Source organism: Malurus melanocephalus, unplaced genomic scaffold (assembly GCF_030028575.1).
Source record: "Malurus melanocephalus ecotype Western Australia unplaced genomic scaffold, MMel_1.1 scaffold_10, whole genome shotgun sequence".
Lineage (NCBI taxonomy): Eukaryota > Metazoa > Chordata > Aves > Passeriformes > Maluridae > Malurus > Malurus melanocephalus.
The window spans coordinates 1059226-1086108 of record NW_026623242.1 but is presented as its reverse complement, the minus strand read 5'-3'; the positions used below and the strand labels follow the sequence as shown (position 1 = coordinate 1086108).

General features: G+C 39.1%; 1 protein-coding gene across 4 annotated transcripts in view; it reads right to left on the bottom strand.

Moving 5' to 3' along the window:
• The window catches only part of SRGAP1 (SLIT-ROBO Rho GTPase activating protein 1), a 139407-nt gene that overhangs the window by 13966 nt on the left and 98558 nt on the right, over nt 1–26883 (bottom strand). Inside the window, exons 9-17 of one of the 4 annotated variants that reach the window (XM_057376988.1) lie at nt 26338–26535; nt 26134–26218; nt 21841–21868; nt 19431–19533; nt 15698–15758; nt 15458–15535; nt 13850–13984; nt 3638–3743; nt 201–425 (exon numbers count right to left, since the gene is read on the bottom strand). In XM_057376988.1, the coding sequence (XP_057232971.1) occupies nt 201–425; nt 3638–3743; nt 13850–13984; nt 15458–15535; nt 15698–15758; nt 19431–19533; nt 21841–21868; nt 26134–26218; nt 26338–26535 (1019 nt within the window). The other 3 variants (XM_057376997.1, XM_057377005.1, XM_057377014.1) reach the window with 3 other exon arrangements.

The following is a 26883-nucleotide window of genomic DNA, read 5'->3' as shown; positions in this document are numbered from 1 at the left end:
CACAAAATGTTGTAGGAAACCTCACCATAACTGCTTCACTTTTTTATACTTGACTACACTTACAGTGTGCACCTAAATGCTCTTCTCATTTAACTTCATACTTCTATTGTGTACAGAAGGAATTCTGTATCACAGGAATTATCCAGACAACCAAGCTAATGATTTTGTTTAGGAGACAGAAGGATAATATTCTGACTTACCAATAGTCATCTCCAGCCATGCATTTTTCATACACTGGTCCATCAAGTTCTTTCACATCCGGAAAAATAACCTCATGATGGATGATGATAGTTTTGATTATCTCATTCACATGTGCCTGACAAGACACTTGGTCTTGTATATCTGGAACAGGCATCAGAGTTGGCCCAAAACAAATGGCCAAGTTGTACGGATCCATCATGTTTTCATCACTGTACTGTGAAAGGCTGTTACAACAAAAAAATCCAGAAAAATTGACTTTTCTACTGTGACTAACCTTATTTCTGAAAACCACAGAAAACCTTTTTTTAATCACAAGTTAGAAATTTCCTGTTCACATTGACAATCCTACATCAAGTGAGAACAAAACAAAAAAAAGTTTTCTTCAATAGGTTATATGCAYGATAAAGCGAGTTTATACCATGTATTTGTATGTATATATATGTCCCATGCTGCCACGTTGAGTGTATGCTAGCTTAAAGGGCTAACAACMACTGCTGCTGCTTCTGTCTTATCAGTGCTCCAAGTGAACTGGATGCAAAGTGGGTATACATTTCTCATTGGACCTTGGTGCATCTTTTTGGACAGCTGGCTACATGACTTTGGCAGACTGAATTGTCTTCTGGAGGCAACTAAGCTCCTGGATCTTGCAAACACTCTTGTAACTTCTGGTTTCTGTTTTTACCATACAGACTAAAATTCCTAAGCACCTTGCCATCTGCCCACAAACTCCCACAATAGTTTCATTATGGAAATGTCCAAACAAAAGGCTCTCATTGTTCTTATTAATCAACTTTTGCAAGCTCTCCTTTCAGAAAATACAACGTTACTAGTTTTCAATTTTGAATGAACAGTTGCTATCTATTCCCTTGTTTAAAAGCATTGGCATTTTTACTGGAAAAGCTGGCCTTTTTAATGGTTCTTCGTGGAGCCAGTCAAACAGAACCTGAAGTGCTGGGATGCCCTATACTAAGTTGTCCTGCACTCAGAAGCACCATGGGAATTCTGAYGTCTGGTTGTATTCAAATACGACACCATATTCCCTCTGGAAAGGGAATTTTATAGAGTGTTTTCCATGCACAAACAATACATATGCATGAGGCAAACCTAAATGACTACCCTCATAACTAGGTTTTAAAATTAATCATGTTCTCCCCTTTCTTATGCCATGATTTGCTGTCCTGTGTGTTAACTGGAGACATCTTGTTCGTCTGATTTATAAGGCAGTTCAGACCTTGTACATGCAAAACTGTTAAAAAAAGATTGTAACTATAATAGTGAAATGTGATTTCTGCTGATAGCTGTTAATATGCAGTGCTCCTCAGGGCTCAATAGCAGGGCTGATACTGTTTAGCATCTCCATGAATAACAAGGGGATGGAGTGCASACTCAGCCAACTTATAGATTATTCTCTGCTGGGAAGGGGATAGTAAATGTGCTAAAGGYCAGACACAGGGCTACCATGTAGAAGGACCTTGACAGGACGGAGGAATGGAGAAACGGGAATTTAATCAAATTCAACAAGGATGACTGCAAAGTCCTGCCTGCGGGATGGGAGTAATTCCATAGCATTTTTGGCTAAATTAGCAAGAGAAAAGTCAGCAGGTAAAGAGTATTAATTATTTTTTTTCCACCTGGTGCTTGTGAAGTTGCACATGAGGTTCTGTGGCTAGTTTTGAAAGACTGACAAACTGGTACAAGACCAGAAAAGGACTACTGAGATGGCTGGGGAGCTGCACAATATGGGTTATAAACTAAAGTGGAGAGAACTGCATTTATTCAGCCTCTAGATGAGAAGGTTACTAGAGAATTTAGCTGCAACCTTCTACTATATATGAAATTATAAAAAGGAGCAAGACAGACACAAAGAGATGAGAGGCGATAGACACAGCAAGGGATATTCCAATGAAACCAGGAAAAAAATTCTTTACTATAAGAGTGACCAAACACTGGGACTGACTGCCTGGAGAGGCTGCGGAGTTTCTGTACCTTTGAGGTTCTTGACTGGCCAAAGCCTTGAGCAACTTGTTTTAACTTTAGAGCTTTGAGCAGGAGGCTACACTACATGTGTCATGAAGTAACTTCATGTGGCTAAGCAGGCATAACTGCAGATGCAAAAAGCAGAATGGGAATTGCAGGAAGTCAAATCATAGGACTATTTTTCCTGTGGATGTACCAATAGCCATTTGGAAGAAGYAAGGTATTTAGTCTGCTTTCCAAACTGCATTCCTGTGGAGAGCACAGATGTAGCTAACATGACCAATTAACTGAAACAACAGCTCTGGTCAATCTGTATGTCTCTGCAGAGGAGAAACTGTGATGCAAGCCTTTAAGACATTTACATGGTGTAGTTTTTGGGGGATGGATTCAGTTTGAATTGAACAATTATTTYCATCAAACTTTACATCTCTGCCCCTCTCTCACATATTGCTTGAAAGTAGTTCAGAAATTGCTAGAACTAAGAAAACAGGAACAGCTGTGAATACAGGCATGAACAAATAACCTGGCTGCAAAGACCGTTTCTATAGGAACAGACAGGCTGAATGAAATGAGGAAGGTCACAAAGACAGGATGATTCAGCAAAGGGCAAATTTAGGAAAAAAAGAGGAAAAAGGTGATAGGAAAACATATAACAGGAAATAGACAAAATGACAGTAGAAAGGGAAAAGCTAAAATCAGGGCAAAGTGCCCACATGCAGAATTTTCTGTGAAGCCGTTGGGATCAGCAAAACCAGAGAGGGCCATGGAGGCCTGGAGAGAGAAACACAGTTCAGTGGCCCAACCTGCCTTTTATTTTCTCTTACAGAAAGAAGAAACTTTTTCTGGTATGATGAAGACATGAACACCACTTTCCCTCTCACACAAGCCTCCTTCCAGTCTGTGTTTTGCAATGTGAGATTGCAATATCAAAGCATACACAGGGGATGTGTGTTCTCTATATTTGTACCCCTGTTATCAGAAAACAGAAGCAGCAAGATGAAGTCCCACCCTGGCAGTGTCTAACACTGAACAGGTAGCTTGTAGTGCCTGTGTTGCTTAAATAYACTGGGTTTTTTTTTCCCATCAGAAGAAATCAGCTTGAGATAAGGAAAAAATGTTATTTTAAAATTACATAAACTAGTTTTAATATATTTACAATTTGTATTTGTTATTTCTCTTATCAGATGATTTTGTTGTCAGCTTTAATGTTGTAGCCTGCACTCCCCATTTCAGACAACTTTTTTTCTGTATTGTTCAATTTTAGACAAATGGAATTTTAATTTGAATGGAATCCAGGGTTTTCATTCTATGTTCGCTGCCAGTTAGAAGATCATCTTTTGTGTTTAATGGAGCTTAAATGTGAATTCTACATAGAGTATGAGCAAACCCAAAGAACCTGAATACCAGCAAAGGAAGGCAGAYAAAGATACAGTACCTGGGGAAAGTATAAAGCACTTACTGATTGAGGAAGGCRAAGAGGTATCTCATCACTATAAGGACCGATCTGGGCAAAGTAAGGAGGAGTTTGCGGATGTGAAGAGCCCTCTCATAGAGATTGTCTATTCCTGCAAACAGAAGAAAGTATTTTATGTTCCCTTGTATATGATTATCTAAAAGAGTACTCAGTCAATTTACTTCGACTCTTTATCATCACATGCTTCTACTCAGTATTGTCTAATTTTAACCTATTAGAAAAATGAGATCTAGAAGTTCTCCTCTCTCTCACTAAAACCACACAGTTCTAAAGTAACATTTTTTTAAGAAGATACAAATCTGTCTAAGTCAAATGCTGGCCCTTTTGCTGAGCTTGACAGCTCACAAAACCACAAAATCAGTACATAAATAACCTGAARGAACCAAGGAGAGGTGTTGGCCTTTCATTTCAAATACAGATGCATTCTCTGTATCCATTTGGATGGTCACATCAGATATATAATCCAATCATTGAGCTTCTATAATAAGTCTTCTTGTTTAGATGTCCAGCTATAACTCTTAGTGGCAAAATAGGAGAAAGGCCGTATGTGTTTTGATATGGAGCCAAGAAAAGCAAAGATTGCATTTTTCTCAGATGATTTTATACCAGTCTACCAAAATTCTTCTGAAGTGGGAAAAAACCACCTGATAAAAACATCAGTTCGTAATGTCTTGTAACAAAGATACACTATTTTCTATGTTGGTCAGAAAGATTAAGTGGAGCAATGATGGCAAAAAAGCCTGGACTGTTTATCAGAACAAGCAGTATCTCAATTTTTTAASTCAGTATGTTTTCTGTGTAAATGATGCTGTGTAAATGATGCTGTGGAAACAACCTAAAACTTCAGTAATACTTTTTATGTCAGCCAAGAAAAAACACTGCAATTAACATCTAGGGGAAATCTTAGCAGACAAAGATGAGGAATCCCACTCAGKGGCACTATAATAGATATTCAAAAATTTGGAAATCAAAAACAGGAGTTGATTCTAACAGCTGAAAAGCCAATTGTACCACAAAGCATGGTATTTAGGAGTACACAATTCAAATAATTACTTGCATAAAAATGTGGTAAGTGTAAACAAAATTACCGGTGTGTATTACTAATGTGCACTTTGGTATAGCTTTTTCTATCAATCAGTATTTATTTGTAGATGCAAAATGTATGTTGACTTGCGTTTCTTAGAAGAACAATTGGTGTCTAGTAATTTTTATTTAGGTATAAAAAACTAAGCATAAGCAGAGTATGTTGGCAGCATAGCTCACTAGGAAATGTCAGTGTAGCAAAAGGGTGTGAGATCTGCTCCCACATCAGCTTTCACAGGAGGTTCCACTGGCTCAGCACCACTAGCTTGCTGGGAACAAGATTCTGGGATGGGGTCAAACCGGGCTTCATGAAAGTTTCTGTAGAAGGAGAACAGCCCCACCACTGCTGCCCATGAAGGATGTCCATTTGGATTGTGGTCTCTACTGCAGGAGCAGAAAAGTAAAACCCTGGCATGAAGTAAAAACCTGCTGCCCAGCAGAGCCCCTGAAAGCTGGAACACTGTCCCCAGTGAGCTGCTGTAGAGCTGGTAGGGAAAAGGACTGCTGACAAGCTGTGTAATTTATAACCTAATGAGTCACTCTGAACCCAAACACTAGCTGGAAATTAGTTCAGGCAGTTACACTTTCTCAAGTGGAGCATCAGACCTGAAATTTATTTCTATGTTTCTGTTAAACATGGACTACATGAAGTAAAAAGTACTTCTGGTTACTGGTTAAGAATCAGTGTTCATGGCAGGGACATGCTAAGTCTAGGAGCTGCCTGTACAGTGAGGATCCACAGAGCAACCACAGTTCTCCTTTGCCATTCCAAGGCAGACCATCTTGGAGATGGCCGTGCTGCACACCCTCACTTCTGCAATACAGTGCCATACTGCTGCTCTGCACAGCCCACCCACATCAATTTTAGTGCAAAACCTTTCTCCACCTGCCYCATCTAAGACTCTCCCAGTGGAAGAAGCACTGCCCACACATTCATTCCAGTTCTTTGAACAAAAGCAGCTGTTGTTACAGCGAGGGTGCCTTGCGAGTCTCCAGTTCAGCTGATTTTGCTGCTCACAAACCTGTGAACCTGTCCAGACAGAGCTGTAGGTCTGGGTGCTTTTGAGCCTATATACATGTGYACAGGTGGAATGGGCTGAGGGAGGAAGGTCCAAAGGAACTTTGGTTACATCTTTCCACACTCCTGCTTCAGCAGCAGTGTGTGCTGCATGTGGGAAGSTGGAGGGAAGTTTTGATGTGACACCATGACTTACCTTCTGCATTACAGCCTTTCCTGTCTCATGCCTTGTGCTACAGTCCTGCCTCTTCCAGACAATTGTGGAGAATGGCCCTGGGCCAGGTTCTGACATYGCCAAATTCAAATGAAACTTGACAAATGCACTGGCTGGGACCCCAGGTTGGTCCAGCAGCTCCTTCTAGCAGTGTGCTGCCTGTTTGGCTGCAGTAGCTCTGTCTAAACTAGTGAGCTAAATCAGGATGGGGCACACTGGCAGGCAACTACCACTCAGTAGCTATCACACTCTCCGATATGCTTGTGGTCTGTGCCAACTACARTTCTTCCAAATCAATTCCTAGACATGTTTGAGAGGATGCATAAGTCAGGAACTAGTCCCAGTAAGCAGTGCAGACATGACAGAGTAGGTACAGAGAGTCGGGCTGTGTAGTCATGTGCTGAAGTATCCCAGCTGTCCTACMAGGAGCATGATCAGTACCAAGTACTAGAAGTGACCTAAACTCCATACTGAACCAGTTACAAGCMATATATGATTGAACAAATGTGTGTATTTCCAATACTTTCCTGGTAACTCGGATCCAGTTTCCATGAAAGTCCCTTTACTGAAAATCCAAACTACTGTCAAGTGGTAAATTTATATGCTTTCCACATTATTTCAAGAGGCTTTTATTTTCCAGCACTGATTTGGTTTCAAGGAGTTGGGAAYGATGTAATGTATTTGCATGCTACTTTTATATATGGAGCTGAATTTCACCACTGCTTGTACATGAGCGTTTGGGTATGTAGCAAAGATGAAATAAATACAGAGCAATCTTTCTGTATGCAGGCAAAAAGAATTTGCAGCTCTGCTGCTTCCCATGCAGAGGAAAGATAAAGCATTGCTTTGCCTCCCCTGGCTTTGCTACAGAGAGCCTCAGGGCAGAAGGGCCATCCAATGTACAAGCTGGCTGCTGCAAGGAACTATTGGCAAACGCAGTGCTGTAGGAAGCTAAGCATCTCTTCCCTCAACACAGTATTTGTGTTGGAGACCTTATTTTCACTACTCTGATTTTCCAGAACTGTAATTAGCCCTACCTGACTGCCCAATAAGGTATTACTCATTTCTCAGCTAAGAAAACAGAAGTGCTTGATATTACATGATTTGTACTAAAAAGGCAATTAGCTGCCAAACTGAAAAAGGAATCAGGGGATTTGAAAACTGGTTCATTACTCTAATGATAWGATGAGATTCATATTCCCAAAGATAAGCAAGAGGACAGGCCTCTGGCAAGGCCAAGCACACTGAGAACTAATGTGTTTTTTCTGACTGTGGAGAGAGAGGGGGAAGAGAGATCTCTATGAAGGACATAGGAATATCAAGTACAAATCAAAAAATCAAGTGAATTTCACACAGTGAAATGGTTATTATTTTCCAGCTCCCAGTTTGCAGAGAAAAGCAAAACTTTGGGGGCTCTGGTCTGACACATCTGCCTTCCAGACCCAGCCTGGTCATGGGGTCTAACCCACCAGCAGGAGGGTTTCCTGTCAGCAAAAAGAGAAGCTGTTTGGGGCGGGAACACTGAGCTTCTCTCAAAGCAGAGTACAGGAGATATCTGTACGGTGAAACAAGAGAAGGGGAAAAAGTCAACTTCTGGGGTTTCATGACCATAGCACTTTGTGGAATAGCCAGGCACCTGAGCCCAGAACCATTAATGTTCCACAAGAGTCGAACAAAGCATCCTAATAATATAAAGAATTTGATTTTCTTGAGTATCTTGATTTCTTTAAGTATCCATTAAATTATCTAGACATCTAGGTTTCAGAGGTGTTTGGGATCTAAGAAGCCTCTACCAGCTACTACAAAAAATGAAAAACACAGACCTCAGAGGACTCCTCAAAGGTCATTTAAGTCTACAATCTTAGCCTCTGACTTCACTTTAATCCCCTCTGAGAGGTGTCTGTTCAACTTGTTCATCAAATCCTCCAAAGAGGCAGATCACAAGCACAATAAGAAAAATCTGTTGAGATGCAATCCCGCATTGCTCTTGGAAAAGATTTTGTTTACTCCCATGGACTTACTCTGCAAACACCCCATGTCCTTGATGAAGGAATCCAGATGAGATTAATGTCATTGTATATACTCATCAGCTAGCCGCTTCTTTGTCAGCCACACACTAAGGACTGGTTCTCAATCACATAAGATAGACATAAATCCTAGGCAATCAAGCCTTGAAAAGAGTTCTTCAGTCTCCAGAACACTGGAACCTCTTCTGCAGAGGCAGTGTCACCTTCTGTCACCTCACTTACTGTAGAGACAGAAACAACAAATCTCTACTTTTCTCTTTCAGGATAAATAACAGTTTTAACCACCTGGTCACTCAGGATGAGGTTTTTGCAAAGGTAACTCTAAAGAGAAACAGATCAGAAGTAACCTACCACGGAAAAGTAAAGTATACCTGAGAGGARAGAAAACACAATTACTAGCAGAAGCTCCCAAACACAAATGAACAAAAACTAAATTAGAAATGAAAACAGGGATACATTCATTCTAAATAACATAAAGGAAATGTAAATTAAAGTTTAATTAAGAGTAACTCCAAAGTAGTGGAGCATTTAAAAGGCAATATACTCAAACACGTATATGCAGTGATGCAGAATAAAAGTTTTTTGCAAGAGCAATTGCTGGCGGTTTCAAAGTATTTTGGGCCAACTGGACAGCTGCATGTCTCTGGKTTTTTTTATTCAAAAATACTAAGGAAGCACTGTACTCTTCCTGGTCTAGGTCATACACATGGTCTCTCCTGCACTGGAAGTGAGACATGGTTATCCAAATGAGACAGTTCAGCCTGGGAGCAGGTAGAACTCAGAAACACAAGTTCTGGATTGTGGATGTTCCACCACCCTCTCTTCACAGCCAACCTTCACAGGCCAATCTCAGTAGGAAGAACAGGATTGCAAACATTTGGCGAAGGGAAGATATTATTGATCAGAACATATGGAAAGAGAAACCTGGTCAGCAATAAATGAATTGTGTTACAACTAATTCCAGTGCTGCGCAAGGTAAGCATATTTCACAAACAAGGACAGAACAGAGGAAGCAAACAATGGTAATGTAAGATGTCTCTCTACTTTAGGACCATGGCTTTGAAGAATAAAATCCAATGTAGCATCTCTTTGTGGGTGTTACTTGCTGTTTCCACTTGGTGKGGTGTCTACTAGTAACAGAGTGAATGTCTAATGCATATTTTACACACCCGGTGAATGTCAAATGGGACTAAGTTACACTTGCAGATGTAATTTTTATGGTCAATTTGCAGCTGACAAGTTATCTACATGAATATGTATTAGTGCTGCAGTTAACAATTTGTGCCTCTGTTCATTTTAGTAGATGAATCCAATGCAGCTCAGATATATATATATTAACTCAGCAAAGCCACTTACAGCTCTTTCAGATCTATTTAAGAAGGCACTAAAGAGGGGAAAYCCAACGGTCTCCACTGCTACTTAGGGAAGGAAACACCTGTCATTTTATTGAAACTTTTTCATGGGGAGTTGACAATTTGGAATAGTTTTTTGTCTGGAAAAGCTATAAAATTATTTTCTTTCATAACATTTATGTTTTTAGGTAAATGGGCACTGCTGGTGGCAAGGGACTAAAATGATAAAAATCAGAAGAAAAAAATATGCAATTTTTCCTTCATCTTGCAATTTTTGTCTATGAAATTCAAGGCAATGGAGATGAAACCATGAAGGATTATAATGCTCTGTGCAGATGTTAAGCAGTCAGAATAGCTGAGGTGTTGCATGGCACAGCTATCCATGTAAATGTGAATTTAAGTAAGTCACGTGTGTAAGAGCTCACACCAGGAGAGAAACTGCAGTCCCCAGCAGTGAAGTGAATTACAGCAGCCCTACTAAGCACAGCTTCTGTACCTTCTGCCTCCACATAGCTCGTGCTACAAATACTTCTCTAGTCTTTGGCCCAACATGTTTCTACAGAAGGGCAAAAAGAAGCGCAGGACAACTCTCCTCCTTCCTACCCCAACCTTGGAGAGTCCTCTGGATTACAAAATGCTGCTGGGACCAATAGTAGCACTCCTTAAAAATGAGAATAAGGAATTATGGTCCATAATCAGATGGATTCTTTATGTTCCATTCTACCTTTCATGCTTGCTCTTGCCCAGTACATATAACTTGGTCCAAATTTTATCTAAATTACATCATAAGCCCAAACAGAGTAACACTGTTTTCATGAGTCTAATTAATACAAATTGCCATAAAAATCACAATAATTTTGCATTGTTTCCACAGTATTAACAAAATGGAAAGTATTAACTACAATGCCCTATTTCATTTGGAAAGATATGCATAAATGTAAAGGAATTTCTCAGTGGCTGTATAGAGGAAAGGCTCATTTTGCAGCTGTAGCCTCAATTATGCCTGACATCCATAACTAAGTGCTTCAGTTTCAAGGGGTTTTTCATTGGCAACATTACATTTCCATATAAAATGTGTGACATTCTGCCCTTTTACAGTTCTATGTGAACATTAACTTTACAAATTTGCTTTCCCCTTCTCCCTTTCTGCAACAATTTCTGCCARTAATTAAGAAACCCGACATTTATCTTGAAAAACTATTTGAAAAGAATGTTTATGACTTTCCTCACTGTTTTTTACATCATGAATGCAAGATAAACTAAGAGTATTTAAAAACGTTTAATTCAACATGTGCAAGTTTTCTGGACTTAATAAATCAATTGTGAACGATAGAAGTTACAGTAACCTATGTTCTCCCAGAAAAAGGGAGTCAGGCCCTGCTGCCATTAGCATAAAGACCTAGATACATAATATCTGAGGCCACATAAACACAGAAAAAAACCCTAATGCAACTATGACTGATTCAAAGTCTGAAATGAAGGAGAAATCTTGCCTAGACGATTTTCATTTTTGCAAGATATCCAGGGAAGGTTAAAATATAACAATAGAAATAGTCTTTTACACCCACAGTTTATGACAGTATGTGCCATGTAGATACTACACAGTATATTTTGAAATGCTTGCTGGTTGGCTGTTTTTCCCAAGAAAACATTCTTATTCCTTGGAAGTGGTGAACTGTTCAATGAAGTGTATAGAATAGTACACAGCTGTAAAAACACTCCACCTCAGGCTTCTCAGACAAYCAGAAGATGCAGTCACCATGCCCCACTTCCCAGCATGGTTCTGGGGCTGGCTCTGGGTGCAAGGCACAAGAACTCTTACTTTCCTCATATTACATTCAAACTGCCCCATGTGACAACACAAAGTAAGCCCACCCCAGTGTGCTCAAAGAGAAAACCCCCTTTGTCCTACCTTGGTCCACACTTAACGCTCCTCCCTGCGCTGAAGGCATCGATCTGCCATTTCAGAGTGCCCCTAATGATAATCTTGTGAAAACCAAACCAAATGACTAAATCATCCCCCCCACGCTTCCTCCAAAWCCTGTCAGAAAACTGATCTTGGACTCTTACAACCCACGAAAAAAATCCTCTGCTTTCTTGTACAACAGCAGAAGTCAAAGCCAGCAGAACTAGTCAGTCATTATTCCTTGTTTTGATGAACGGTCATAGAGATGATAATCCAGATTTATGACACCCTCAGAGAACACTCAGTCTAAACCAGGATCAGATGGCAACACCTTTTTCTCAACAAACATTCTAAACTATTGTTGCAAAAACCAATGACTTTGTTCCAGGTTATTAGTTACTACTGATTTCAGCTCTGCTGAAATGATACTATTATTTAAATAAAAGGTTGTCAACTCTTTTGCAAGAAAGGAATTCATTGCCTACTAGGAACATGCAATAGTTTGACATTTTTTATGAAAAACACGATCTAACAATAGTGATCTAGTATTCATGGCCCTTTTTCCAGAAGTTCTTAGTAACAAAATAAAAACCATTTTTGGGATAACCCTCTCAAGACAGTGATGCTCTGAAAGGTTGGTGAATCTTTCAATCACCTGTGCAGGTGCCATGTACATCTATCTGCTCAGTCCATGGAACTTTTACCCCTCATTCCATTCTCTCTTCAGAACCCTCAGTGGTGAATGAAAACTCTTTTAAATCATCCAGACTCCCCTTCTTGGAACATCTTTCAAAGGCTGTTTTGGCAAGTATCTTTGCATCTTCTGAGCATTCACTTGTATAATCTCTGAAAACTGAACACTCATTCTTGGTATCTTACAATTTAGTTTACAATTGTTTTTAAAGCTCTTCAACACAGCAGACTAATACCATCTCCACATATAAGAACCACCATTTATAGTTTTCTTAACAATGTCTTCAAAATAAAGAAGATATAAAGAGATCAAATGAGCAGAATCTGACAGCAGAAACTCTGAGAAAGAAATTTGGTACAAATGTTTAACGATGAAAGTGATTAACCATTTGAACAGCTTAGCCAAGAATCTGGTAGATYTTCTGTCAACTGAAACCACTAAATCAATAAATATTTCCAGCAGACATGCTTTAATTCATCCAGAAGTTATGGAAACCCGTGCAGGATTATTAGGTAAAGTTCTWTCATTCCTGTCATGCAGAAAATTGCTCAGTCAAAATGATCCTTTTTTAGATTTCAATTTCTATGAATTGCAGAGATTTTCTGGGCTGTGGCATCACAACTAAAGCTGAACTGAAGCAAAATCAGGATTATACTTCCTAAAAAGACAGTGTCCCCCTCAGCATCAGGGATCAGACTGCTAAACTGTGGTCTTGAGGTCCTTTAGGACTCCTCAGTACCACCAAGTGTGTAAATGTCAACAGCTGCAGAAAACCCTGCAAAAAAAAAGTAACACAAAATATCGCACATAGATGTGGTCACAGTGTATTTGTAACCKCCAGGAATTACTGCAATTCTCCCTATGTGGGAAGAAAACCACACAAACTGTGTCCCCCAAGTAGGGAGCTGAAATCCCCACCCRATGGCCAGCCAGGGACACTGTGTACCCATCAACTGGTGGCTCTGCCTGCTGGGCTCAGATCTCTGCCAACGTAACAGTTTGGAGAGTCTGACCTAATTAATATCCCGAAGGACTGGCTCCCATTACCCATGAAACTGCCTCTTTCTCCATTTGGTTGAAGCAGGCAAGTTATAAGGGAAGGGTAGAAAGGAAATTCTTCCTCAATGCTAGCTCCTCTGACCACTTCCACTGTGCCCAGAGGGAACAGCAAGCCTACTGATGGTTGGCTTGGCCTCACCCCTCAACACTTGCAGAGGTTTGTGAACCGGAAGAGGTTTTGTGCATGTCAGAGCAATTCACTCATCCACTGACAACTTTCCAAGTTACTACAACCTCTCTGTGTCTGGCTCTGAGCACCAGCAGCAAACAGACGCATGYGATGCTCCTCCAAGGCATCTCATTACAACTTGTGTGTGGGAAGGCAGACCAGGCTCTCCTGCAGACAACACTCAACTGTTCCACTCCAGCCTTGCACCCAAGGGTTTTCTGGGTTGGATCAGTGGTTTTAAGATGAGTACAACAAAGGTCAGAATCACACAATGTTGAGCAGTTAGTTACTTATTCACCAGTGCTGACCCCAAGTGTGGGGCATGAAAACCTTTTTGGAAAGTAACATGATCTGTTTGCATGTTCATTACCTCATTCCCTTCTGTCTGCCTTGGTGCAAAGAGGAAAATAATAATAATGCTTTTAAATTTAAATATCCCTTGTATAGCAAAAGATATTCTTCCTGCCCTATTGAACAAAGAATTGTACTGTACATTAATCCCAGTGAAAAAAAGGGAACAACCACAGCTATGAGGATGACTAACAACTGACCCAGACTGTTACAATGGCAAACAAATCATCTCAGGAAAGTCTGTGAAGTTAGCTCTTTTTTCAGGCTACTACCATGTATCTGAAAGTAAAATTCTATTGAGAATAAACAGAATTTTCTACTTACTGATACAAGATATAAGATCATTAAATCTTTCCTTAGGAAAGACAGGATTTTCCAGCCCTCGGAAATAGAGCTTCAGTACTCCAGCAACTGAGTTAATGTCATGGTTACTTTGGTCATCTGCCAAAGGATTTTCACCTTAAAAAGTAAATAAAGTGAATGAAACATACATGCAGGAGCATTCTTGCATAAAGTATTTTTATAAGTGAGTGACTTTTTGGGGGTTTTTTGTTTTTAGTGTGTGGGAGGTGGCAATGCAAGCATTCATGTAAGATAATAAACACTGATTTAGAAATCCCAAGCTATGATTAAACTAAAAAAAGGCAGCCTAAATAAAGCTTCCTTAAAATTACATAACCTAGTGATCTCTTAGGTCCTGAACTTCCAACTAGGTATTTATGGACATGTTGTGATTTACAGTTAGTAAAACAAAAAAGCCAAATGTTCTTAATTGAGTGCAGTTTCTCAGACTTTTATTTGAAGCCCTACATAAAGCAGATGGAGTCATATCACTCATTGAATTGAAAATGTGTCTTCATTCTAAAAAATTAAAACATAAGGAATACGGGCAACCATTTTGCTGAAAACCTAACTGAAACCTCAGCCATGATTGCACTATTTTATTTRTGTAATTTCAAAGGCTTAACCTTTATTTTCAAACACTTTAAAATGTTTCTTCAAGGATAATACTACCTAGCAGGAGCAGTTAAGAATAAGCAGATTTAAAAGCTGCAGAATGGAGGGATGTGGCTTTACTTAGCAAGTGAAAACAGCTGCTTTACGTACCTTGTCAAAGACAAGATGGGGTTTAACAAGATATGTATAACTAATACTAGGGAGAAAAATACTGTGCATATTTTTTCATGCTTTTAGTCACAAGAATTTTTGCTCCAAGAGTTTTGTCATTAGCAGATGATCTGCAATTTTAAATTTTCCCTAGAAATTAAAAATCCCAGCTTTTAAGGCTCAAGAGAAAAGAATGTAAGATGAAGAAGTTAAAGCTAGAGGATTGCTGGATCCTGGTACCCCTAGCACAGCAATACTAGGCTGTGTCTTGCGAGCCACTGAAGTTTAAAAAGCTGGTTTTATTTCCTGGTATTTTTCATGTAATTCCTCCTCCAGGGCTGAGGTTTCCTTTTTTTTTACCCCCTATTTTCCCAGATTGTGATRCAGCTTTGGCAGAGGGACCAGACAGTTGAGCACTCATATTCCAGAAGATCAAACAATAGGACTTTCAAATTGCATAAACTAGTCTCTTGAATAAAATTAAATCCATTATCTCTCTTTTCTGAGGATCTTTAAAATAAAATTTACACAAACTATTATCTACAGTTTACTATTAACAAAAGACTAATGTTTACAGTTGATTCAAGAATCATATGCCTTGTCTAAACAAAATGAGAAAACCTCTCAAGCTCCTCGGATATAATGGGGGGAAAACATGCACACATCATCACTGTACTTCATGTTTAAGCATAAGATGGTGCAAAGTTTTAGGTGCAGTACACGCAGTGCATACAATCTGTTTAAAGAGCCAAGAAAATAATTAGAATTTAAAYGATTTTTAAATGTCAGATATTAAGGTGCTCAAATAAATGAAAATCCAATTACCTCTCTCAAATGAATTTTTAATATCATTGACTTCCACCTGGGAACCAGACACTCTAAAAATTCCCTGATGCTGAAGACCTGCAGCAAAGATGGGGGGAAACAGTGGTGAAAAATTAATTTATTTTTTAAAATGCTTTTAATCTCTATTTTAAAAACAAAGCTGTGGTGCTAAATGAATAATATGAAAGACACACTAAAAAGTCAAGGCAACAATGAAATTACTTTTTTTTCAGAGCTTACCGTATAAATTTATAAATCTGATACAGCTTTCCACAATAAGAGGAATGACTTGCCCTGAATCCTGCAAAAACAAAAGCAGTAAAAATGAGCTGCAGATCAGAAAGAGGAAACCTCCCTACTATGGCCTGAACGTGAAAATGCACTTTCTTGGTCAATMTAGATGGACATACAGTGCTGGCAAAAAAACACCGAGGAAAAAATACCACTTCTAAYAGAGTTCTCTTCCCATTTAGGGAGGGAGGGAAAGGAACAGGTGAAGAAAAGGATTATGGTTCTCGAAATAATTTAATTGGGAAATTCAGTTCTCTACCTCTGTCACCATATCTRGCTAACACTGTATGTAACATCTATGCTCATGCATGCGTTTTAGATTTTCGAAGCAAAATTAGTTAAAGCAGGGAATTTGCCTTTTAAAAAGCTTACTATTAAGAATAATAATTCATGATGAAGGTGATCCCTCTGCATCCATTTAACTGACCTTTCTTTTCTTGGTGGAGAAAATCCTACATGGACCTAATTAAACAGGACCTAATTCCTCGATGTGGGGGTTTTTTGTTGTTTGGTAGGGGTTATTTTGGTAAAAYGATGTTAATCGCAAACGATTTCCATGGCTCTTCTGGACTTGCTGGACTATCAGAAATGTTCTTGGAGCAGAGCCACCAAATGACATTGCACGGGGTACCAGGATGTCTCGCTGCTGACTGAGAGCGCTGCCACGTGCTCTGCAGGTTTGTGTGTCCTCCACAGGGCAGATGACAGGCTGGCCTGCTGTTTCTGGCTGCTCTRAATTGCTGCTAGTCACTGCGTGGTGAACTGCAGCTACTTTGTGCTGAGCATGTGCTCCAGCTGCTTCTTCTCTAGGCACAAAGTTATTGGGAAAGGGAGGTCACAGCCTATACCTTCCCACCTGCCACTGGCAGGGTGCACAGCTCCTCATCTTGGAAATTATATAGCAACAGGTCTGTAGCTGCATTTTCAGTTACACAAAAGTGTTTTGAAAAAGGAAAAGAACCACTTGTGATGGAAGGGGAAAAATATGACTATACACTAATTGCCAGTGAGCTACTTGTCTTTTTCTTTTAAACTGCTTATTTTCCAAAATAACCACTGGGGTCCCTTAATGTTGGCACTTTAAAAAATGGACATTTTAATCCAAGCACACTAGTGACCACAAGTCATCAAATACAAAGACATAAATAATATGATTTAAAGTTACTTGGAAAACATGGTGCTTATGCTGCAAAGATGACTGTTTCATAAATAATCTTAGAATTTCTTGTCTTGGAAGCTGTAATTTTTCTTTCCAAATGTATTTCCAGTATGTAAGTCCTCAGAGAATTGACTAAGTAATMTGGAAGTATAGTATAAAATCAGTCTGAATGATAAAACCATGAATTCAAAAGCACCTTGAAACTCAGAATACATATTTCCTCTCACAAATTAGTACTTAATTTTCATGTTAAACTACACTAATGGGAAGTTTATGAATTAGGCTCAAGTAGAATGAAAGTTCACTACCAAAAGTTGAAAAATAACAYATGGTGAAGCAATGAAACATTGCACTTCCTGAGGTAACCTAACCTCTTGATCTTACGTGTACTCTGTGCTGTTTATTGGGGCTTACAGAAGACTGCATCTCTAACTATGCTATTTAAATTGTGGCTTGTTTGTCTTTTAATTTAAWACCTAGCAAAGACTGGCTACCCAAGAACCAGTAATGGCTGGATTAGCATTTTCTCTTTGACTTGTGTCATGGTTCAGTAGCACCTAAATAAAAAACCCCATGGAACAGGTCAGTTATTAAACCCAGGAACACTGTCATCTTCACCAACACTGAGCAACCTGGATCTCCAAAAAAGCAGAGTGTTAGAAAACATGCACAACAYGCACCCACATCTGTTAGTACGCTGGCTCATGCAATGAATGTAAAGCCTAGGAAAAGATAGTGTTTGCAGTAAGAAATTACAAAAAAAACCTGAACCCCAAATAACTTTCATACTGATTTTGGAGAATCTGTTCAGAACCACACAAAACTTTGTACTTAAGTAATACCCTGAAATAATCTAAATTAACAGCTTTGCCTTTTGAATCTAATCAAARTAAAATAATTAGAAGTAATAACCTGTGTTGGTGTCAAGAACAGTGACCCTATTGCTAGTGTGAATTTAATCTRACGTGTGTAGTCAGTGAATGTATGTTTGGGACTAGTTATGATTTCTTATGATACAAAACTCCAACAAAAAGTAATTTGGTGTGCTATTGTATTTCCCTAACTGTAATCCTTTTGTGCCTGTCAAAATGACTCACCCCTAGCAGGAATGATATGGTCTTTGGGCAGAGATGCTGTCCTATGGTAGCTCCTACACTAGCAAATCTGTCATAAGGCTACCAACTTTTTTGACCTCTTTCCTTTTGAASGGGTAATTACGTAGGACTCCACACTTGCAAGTAAGCCCTGTCACCCACACTGCCATGCAGTATAACTCTTGTCTCTGTGAGGAAAGATGATGGGTACCATTTCTCCTGATTTGTTTTGTCCTTCTCTACTCCAGGGGCTTGCATTGTGAGAATTTCTGCTTCCTTACTTGCTTTCATCCTTAAGCAAGAAACTRCTCATGATACTCATCTATTTCATCATGTGATGATTTCTCAAAACCTTTGCATTTCATGACATCTCCTATAACAATAATAAAAAYAATGGTTTTCCCTATAGTTGTACTGAGGATTGCTGAAAGTTTGACTCAAAGACAGCTAAACCAGTACCATGCCACTGAGCACAGAATCTGTTCTGCAAAACATTTGCCACTAGCTACACTGCACTAGAAAAAAAAAATCCTGGTAACATTCAAATCCAATTCACAGAGCTTGCAGTCAAGAATTTTATTCACTGCATTTATAAATGTATATTTACAATTTTTAAAAGGATTTCTTTCCTGTAGCTGTGTCAGCTAGCATCCAGAGGCACTAACTGAGATGGGTGGGTGCTTGAAAATGAGTAAGAAAATATRTATCATTTAAGACTACAATAATTCAAGAGTTCTGCTCTGGTTTAGTTTTGCCTGTTGTATTTGTACACTCATTTCTTAATGCAAACGTCTCCCTCCAGGTYTTTAAAAGATTTGATTTTGTGCCAGGCATGAATGCAACCCGAGAGYGAGGCAGAGCTTGTTCTCTTGTCACCAGAACTATACCTGATGTCTCGTGTGAGAGTTCCTTCGGCCTCGGCTAGAAGCATTATTAGAAATAAAAGTATGAGAAAGAAGAAGATAGTAAATACAGCAAAGATACAAGATCCAGAATAGCGGTGATCACAATTTCACACAATATAATAAATTCCTAAAGTCATAGGAAATCAAAATCTGGATATCAAGCCCAGGCTTGAGTCTGTTTCTCCACAGACTTAGAACACTGAATGTAATGAAAATGAAAAGCAGGATATTGTGGTTAAGTTGTGGGATGCACCACTACATCCTATCTTCTACATGAAGCTAAGTTTCCTTAAAAGCAGGCTGCCAATACTATTCTCACTTGATTAACAAAACGGTAGGGAGACTAATGTAAGAAATTGATCCCCCTCTTTCCCTTTGACTTCAGGAAGTATTATATTGATCAACCGGGAAAGAAGAGCCCCAGGACAGACTTAAACATAATGATCTGCCTCAGCTTTTGTGAGGTGGTGACCATTATAGTGAGAAGTGTTGAGATCAGCCATCGGGRTGGCTGGTGCCAGTACCTTGATGAACGATTCCAAATCACCATTAAACAACTTAGCACTACACTGTGATCGGGGTCTGGAATTCCTGTGTTTCTGGGGCTTAGGGGGAAGATTTGGAGGCCTAAGGGAAGGGAATATGATTACTGAGCAAGCTATAATTAAGTCACACAATAAAATGAAATGTCTGTAAGCTCATGACAAAACAACAGAACATTGTAAAGGGAGCAGTAAACACAGTACTTTATCAAATAGACTTTCCATCAAATTTAAGTGTAACATTGATTAAAGAGTGGAGGACTCCTCCATTAAAAATTCATTACTTATGGATAAATAATTACATTCTTTATGAATCCCTGTTTTGCAGTTTTACCATATAAATTCRTTCCAAACACTGCACAATTGGAATGGCTGTTTTTGTTGTGGTCACGCATAAAATGTGCAGCAACCACTGGAATTCATCCTGCCAGCCACGGCAGAACACAAACCACTCGAAGCACCTCTTATCAAACAGAAAACTTGATTCAAGCCGGAGAAGCTTCAAATGCACATTAAAGCTGCTCAGCACACTCCAAAGGTGCTTCAAAACCAAACTGCAWTTTCAACTAGAGCCAGGAAAGTTAAACAGCTTCAGACTTGTACATCCAACCTTCACACTCAAAAATAAACACTTGGCTAATTAGCTAACAGAATTAAAAGAATATCAACAAATAAAACCAGCATAACACAAAAAGAAGTAAAGGAAGAACGCACAAAACTTTGGTCTGCAAAATTTTCCCAGCATGTTACACATGTGATGACTACAACTGAAAGAGATTACAGGAAATAAATATTGTTCTCTAGGTCACAAACTACTTTGTGAATGTCATACCAACAGCTACATGCCAACAGCTTCCTTCGTTCCCATGCATCAGCAGTTTCTATAGGTTTTTTTTGGAATTAGCAAAAAATCAAATGTTTTGTGAGAAACAATAAGGCATAGAGTATTCAGCAGTAGGACGTAATTCTGTTTGAGTACCACCTCTATTTTAAACTCATCTTAAAAGGTATCTTCTTCCCTTCTACAATTTAACTTTGACCTTGAAGAACATTTCTGTTTGCATGTCTCACAGTCTGGAAACATAACTGAGCCTTGGGGCAACAGGCAGGTTTCAGCCAAAGCCCAGGAGCTGGTGCTGAGGAACGGATGGACAGGCCCTCAGAGTATCTTTCTCTAAGTGACCAGCTGTAAGAAGATATGAGCTAAGATGGCTTCACTCCTTCCCCACTTTACTAAGGTAAAATCATTGCCTAAATTCACCATCTTCTTTCAGCTGTTAACACCGCACAGAACTTAGAATGATGTGAGCCTGATGAGTCACCTGCTTTGGAATAAAAAAGGAGGTTTTTCTCATTAGACATAAACTTGTTGACTTCCATGCATTCCTGGAATAGTAGAATCTGGAGGYAAAATTAAAGGTACAGTTGTCAGAATTAATGTCAGCAATTGTGAAGAATGTTCTATTTGTTAACACTTCTCAATGGAGGTCATGTAAGAAAAGYAGTTGAGCAAGTCCAACTTTACAGAGCTAGAAAACAACATGGACTGGTGGGAGAAAATCTGGTGTAAAGTCAGTAGAGATGCTCCTGGGAACATATGGGTCCTGGCAAGATGGTTCTTGAAGGCATTGGGCAAGGATGTATTGCATAGAAAGAGAAAGGAGGAGTGAGACCAAAAAAGCTGGGCTGGATGCTCCTGTTTTACTAGGACACTGTAGCAGTGATACATACAAGTGGCAGCTGCAAACCCAAGCAGTTGCCATTGTCCTCTCATAGTCTCTGGGGRCTGCAGAGGTTATCTGGATTCATTTCTGGAGGCAGCTTCAAAGGTGTGGCACCACAAACTGAAAAACTACGTGCAGCACAAAGCAGGGCTATTTAACACTGAATGCCTTCACTTCTGTGGATATATAGAGCCATTTAAGTAGGGAACACATGGATGCTGGGGGAGACAGGTATTTGTGCCCAGAGCTAGGTTATCAAAGACACAGCCCATTGCCCAAATGGATCTTCCTACCAGGTTCTTTTAAAATGTGTAGACTGACCAAGTGAATTACAAACTATGAGACGTAAGGCATCTCTGACAACTAAAAACCATTTGTTTTCTAGCAACAAAGTGCCCCCTGCAACTTTCAAATCTGATGTGTGATTCACAGTTATTTTTAAGGATCTGTCCCACCCTTGACACTGGCCAGAGCAGCTCACAAGAATGAGGAAGATGAACAGTCTGGTCCTTTACCCATCTGCATGCTGAAACAGAAATGCTGAMTGTTAAGACACACAGGGTCTGTACATAATTTATGTAGCAACAGCAACAACCCTTATGAATTTGTAAATTCTAAGATTTTACCCATTTTCTAACTCTAAACCAAGTCAGATAAAAATATCTTACCTTGTTGTCATGTATTCAGCCCTGTGACCTAGAAAAGTTCAATAAACAGGAAACAATGATTTGTAGGTTTTAGGCTGAAATTTTTGTATCTAGATCACACTAGGCAAATAATTTTTAACCCTAACTTTCATGCTCCCAGCAAAAGACATACKACCATACAACCAACAGGGCAGTGTAGTTACCTACTATCTCCACAGTTCATTTAAAAGACAAACATAACCCATGTTATAGAACAGTTTTTAAGAAGCCTGCYCACAGATAAAGAATTACTTAATACTGTAAATAATTTCACATAAAATTCCAAATAATGTCTATTGTTGGTGCTCATATGTTTCAGTGGCTAAACCAGAATGGAAATAGAGCTGTGCCAAGATTAGATTACATCTCCCCCCATGCCTTGTGCCTAAACCTGTTCAGTGCCGAAAATATAGAGCTCTAAACACAAGTAGCTATTGACAGACTCTCCACTCTCTTTTCTCTGTATATTGCAGGAAAAAATAGTACAACATTATCACTGAGAAACAACACAGAGAGAACAGCAGGGAATTGTAAAAAAGCAAATACCATATTCCGGAAAGGCTCATTTGCAGATAAACAGACCAGTAAGTCAGGTATGTGCATCACGACAACCCATCATAACAAAAACCAAAACAATGAAACAGGACAAGGATCATGGTATGGTAAGTTCCAAAGAGCCCAGTTTTGACAAAGGGAGATTGTGCCCTATTCATTTATTAAAAATCTTTAAACATGTCAGTAAAATACTGGATAAAGAAGAATCAGTTCAATTAATTTACTCAGGCTTTCAAAGGCCCCTGATWACTTTTTTCATAAGAGTTGACTAAAGCAACTGAACAGCCATGGATAGAGCAGCAAAAYGATCAAAAACTAGTGAAGAAAAGGGAAACCCAGTGGACTTAAAATGAACTTTTTTCATCATGGCAAAAATTGCAACAGACATTTACTCAAGCCTTCCATTAGCATCATTTATGCAATCCATAAAGCATTTATTAATGTCTTGAGAGATCACAGCAGCTAAGRAGGCAGAACACTGTAAAGATTACTGGAATACTTTTGAATCAAATCCCAACAAAACTAGGAAGCCTTTCAAAGGGGTTAAGCAACACACAGTGTAAACAGAATTCATCATTAACAGGTTCWAGTAAGGTATTAGGGAAGAACTAAACACCTATGCAGTGAACAGAACCACAGATACAAATTTGGAAAATCATTCTGAGCTTCACTTGGGCTAGGTCTAGGTACACTGTTCAATTTGAAAGTGACGCCAAAAAAGCTTGTCACACTCCAGAAAGAATGAGTAACAGTGATATTACAAACATAATAGTATTATGTGCCAGTGTTCAGATGCATGTAAAGTACTGCACAATACTGAAAACCCTAATCTGAAAATATATTTTGCAGTASCAGAAGAGTGTGGATCCCCTTAAAATGGCAAAAAGAAGAAGCTCTGGGAAAAATCTCTGACATGAAGATGTGTGAATCTTGTCAGCATCTATTCTAGATAGGTGAAAAAGAGTGATGGAAGAAAAGTATGAAAAATAACCTACGACAGAAAAAGAGTAGGAGAGGGATTTCTCCCTATTCAGGTTACCAAGATTCACTGAGACTAAGAATCCCAATAATAAATGCTAGTAAAACAGAAGATGTTACAAATGCTGTGCCTGGGGGATTTTAAACACATCTTTGATATTCAACAGTTTAGGGCAAAAGGTGTCTGTGCCTTAGGGGCAATTTCTTCTACAACTTCTTGTTTTCTTTCTTGCATTTCTCTTTGCTTTGTTAATCTATTCTTYCATTTGGTAAGCCTTTAGATCAGGATTAACCTGAGCATCAGTGTGCTTCCTGTGTTTAGTATCCATTTTATTTGAGCATTTCTTATCTATTTTCCAAATCTCTAGATGCAGATTCAGCACAGAGCACTTCATCTGTCTTCCCTGCGCAGATCATGAATACGTATCTGCTGTGYCCATGAACAGCAAGACCGTAATAGGCAGGTGATGAACCAGAATAGAAGCCAAATGCTGCTAACATTGTGGACACCTGATGGAAACCTGGATCTATTCAGTCCACATCCTTCCACTGCAGAGTTTTGAATAAAAGCAAGAAAGGGTGCCAAAGGAAAACCTGCAGATGAGACAATCCTCTCCTTCTCCCCTTCTCCCCAGCTTTAACACAGCACACTGCGTTATTTGTCTCCAGTCTTGCTGACATGGAAGTTTCCAGAAAAGGCAGTTTCAGGGGAGCAGTTCACTTCCTMCAAGTTCATTCCTATATTAGCTATAGCAGCAACATTCATAATTCCACTGTAATTCAATCCTTCAATCATTTCCATTCAATAAACTTTCAGAATCCAGGTCCTCCATCCCAGGCATTGGCATTTTAATGCAGGACATGCCTCAACTGAAGGGGAAGCTTAAACTWTTTAAATTGTAAAAACGATGTCTTTCGCTCCAAATATCAGCTTTGAACGTAAATGTGTATGTTTGGGGTACTAATTGTGCCATGCTACAGTGATGTGWCAAAAAATATGTGCAAAAACACTGTGGGCAACACATTAGCTACTTGGGGGTTACAGCTGGTATGTAGAAGGGAACTCTTCAAAGAGAATCGTCCAAGCATGCCTCAGCATGGCAGAATAGTCCAGAGCCTAATGGCAATTTATCACTTAGGTCACCCTGCTGAGAAGTTTTTCTTTAGGCTTCCTTTCAAACAATTCTTTCCTTACTTTTTTCCAACATGGATTATGCAGTAGATTCTGTTGCCTTTTATCTCTCTCCCTTTCACTTTATTTTTCCAAATACATTTTGAGTGAGCCTCCAGAGGTAAATTTCCCCTTTTTTTGACTAAAGTCAACTGCACACTGTTTTGTGTGAATAAACTGCTCAATGCACACATTCAAAATAAAAATCTATTAAATGAAAACTTCTATGATAAAGCAGATAATGTAGTTAGCTGTCTAAAAATACCTGTCATCTTCTACAGTTCAGTTTTGAAAGAAAATGCTGCTTATATCCTACCCCCAACCTCAGTCAGTCCATGGACAGGGACTTTGTTTGGGTTATAGCCACTGAACTGCTAATAGCTGTTTAAGGACCTCCACCAGATTTGGGGAAATGGGCTTTTGTATTAAAAGTAAGAAGAGATGTGATTAACCACAGATACCTGGCAGTAAAAAGAAAATAAATTGACACATCTTTTAGAGACATTCTTGAAGCAAACAGGTTTCTTTCTTGAGTCTTAACTTTGAATTACAGTGTTTAACTCCAGCAGAGGATTTTTATTCTTTGTGGTCTAATCTCACTTCCTCTCAAGTCTGTACCACTCCGTGTGTCTAGTCCTCAAGGTTTGTACTGAAATTCCCCTTTTCCCTTTGGTGCAAGAGGAAGTGCTTGTTGGGAGGGCTGACAAGAGATAGGCTGGAGCTATGCATAGTGTGTGATTCACTACTGCCTTAATTCAGATTTATTTAATTTGATCTTYACTTCTGCTGACTTGATTTAGATTTTAAGATGTGCTTTTAAAAACTGTGGAGAGTGTTAAAGACAATGGATAATTCTCAGGTATTGTAATTTGTAATGCAATAATGATAATCAACAGGTACAGAGCTATTAATGAAGTTTTCATTTTTTTAAGTTTACAATATGAAAATACTTCATTAAAAAAACCACTAAATTAAGTCTATAAGAAACTCACTACTGACATTTCTGAGGTCAGGATTTTCACCTTTTTCCTTTAATAAATGCTCCACTAAATTCTTAGGCTGCAAGAAGGACATTAGTGTCCATGTGTTAGAAATGCCGCACTAGTGAGTCCACTGCAAGAGATGCATCCTGGATAATTCTGTATGCTTTAAAAAGATCCCTCTTCCSCAAGTCAAGTCAAGTCAACAGAAACTCAAGTCAAAAACTCAAGTCAACAGAAATTGTTAGGATGTAGAAACAATACATTTGTCACAGCTCTTAAATCAACCTGCACTGACTGTGTCAGCGCTCCTTTCAGACATGAGATTTTTCATTCACTCTTTCTGTTTCCAAATAGAGTCACTTGTCTAAATACGTGTGCAGTGTAACACAGTATCTGTTGAAGAAATAAAATCAATTTACTGTGCGTACTCTTACTACTGCACCAAAACTATGACTGGCAAAAAATCAAATCTATGTTTACTGGACAACTAYGCTTTAAGTTTTGAATTTTCTTCTTGTGTATCTTTGGCATTTACATGSGTTCACTGTATAGTCTGGAATCACTTTTCAGTTGATTGTGTGGTATTACCTTCTCCAAGTGTCCTCTGCAGCAAATCATGTTTTGCTTGAAGTTTTGTGATGAGATTGCTACCTTCCAGATATTCTCTGAATTTCTGTAGGGAGGTAGATGAATCTATTACTATGCATGACACATAAATTCCAGGAACTTCTGGATAATGTTTACTTCAGGTGTTTGGTCTGCATCACATGAATGAGGAAGCAATCAGCATACCATGAAATAGAACTGCTCTGTTTCCTGCTGGTTAGCTCTTCTTTTTGCAATGCTAGGCTTACTCAGGTAGGTCTCAGAGACTGTTGACTTCACAGACTCTGTTGAGCGACTGTGCTGGAAACATTCTGACACATCATAATCTTCAATGGTGACCATATCTTGTATTGTCTGCAGGGTAGCCTCTGTTGTTTTCTTAACCTGGTATTAAAAAGCACAATTTGCCAAATGCAAGATAAATGTATACAGAACAGCTTAGAAGGGAAGCTCATTACTCGCAGTAATTCACTGGCACATTCCCCCAGACAAACTAGTGTGTAAATGCAGCTTTGGTTTGAAAGAGAATTGAAATGTGACATGATTTGATTATGACCCCTAATCTGGGAGGCAACAGAGAGAATACACTACTCTGGAGGGGCAGCTCTTCTAAATGTGGTCAGTGTGTTCCACTGGACACATACATCCAGGGATCTGGATCTGGCCAGAACAATGTGATTTTCCAAGAAAAAAAAAATCTGTGACCCTGTACTGTGCAGTGCTRTAATGAGG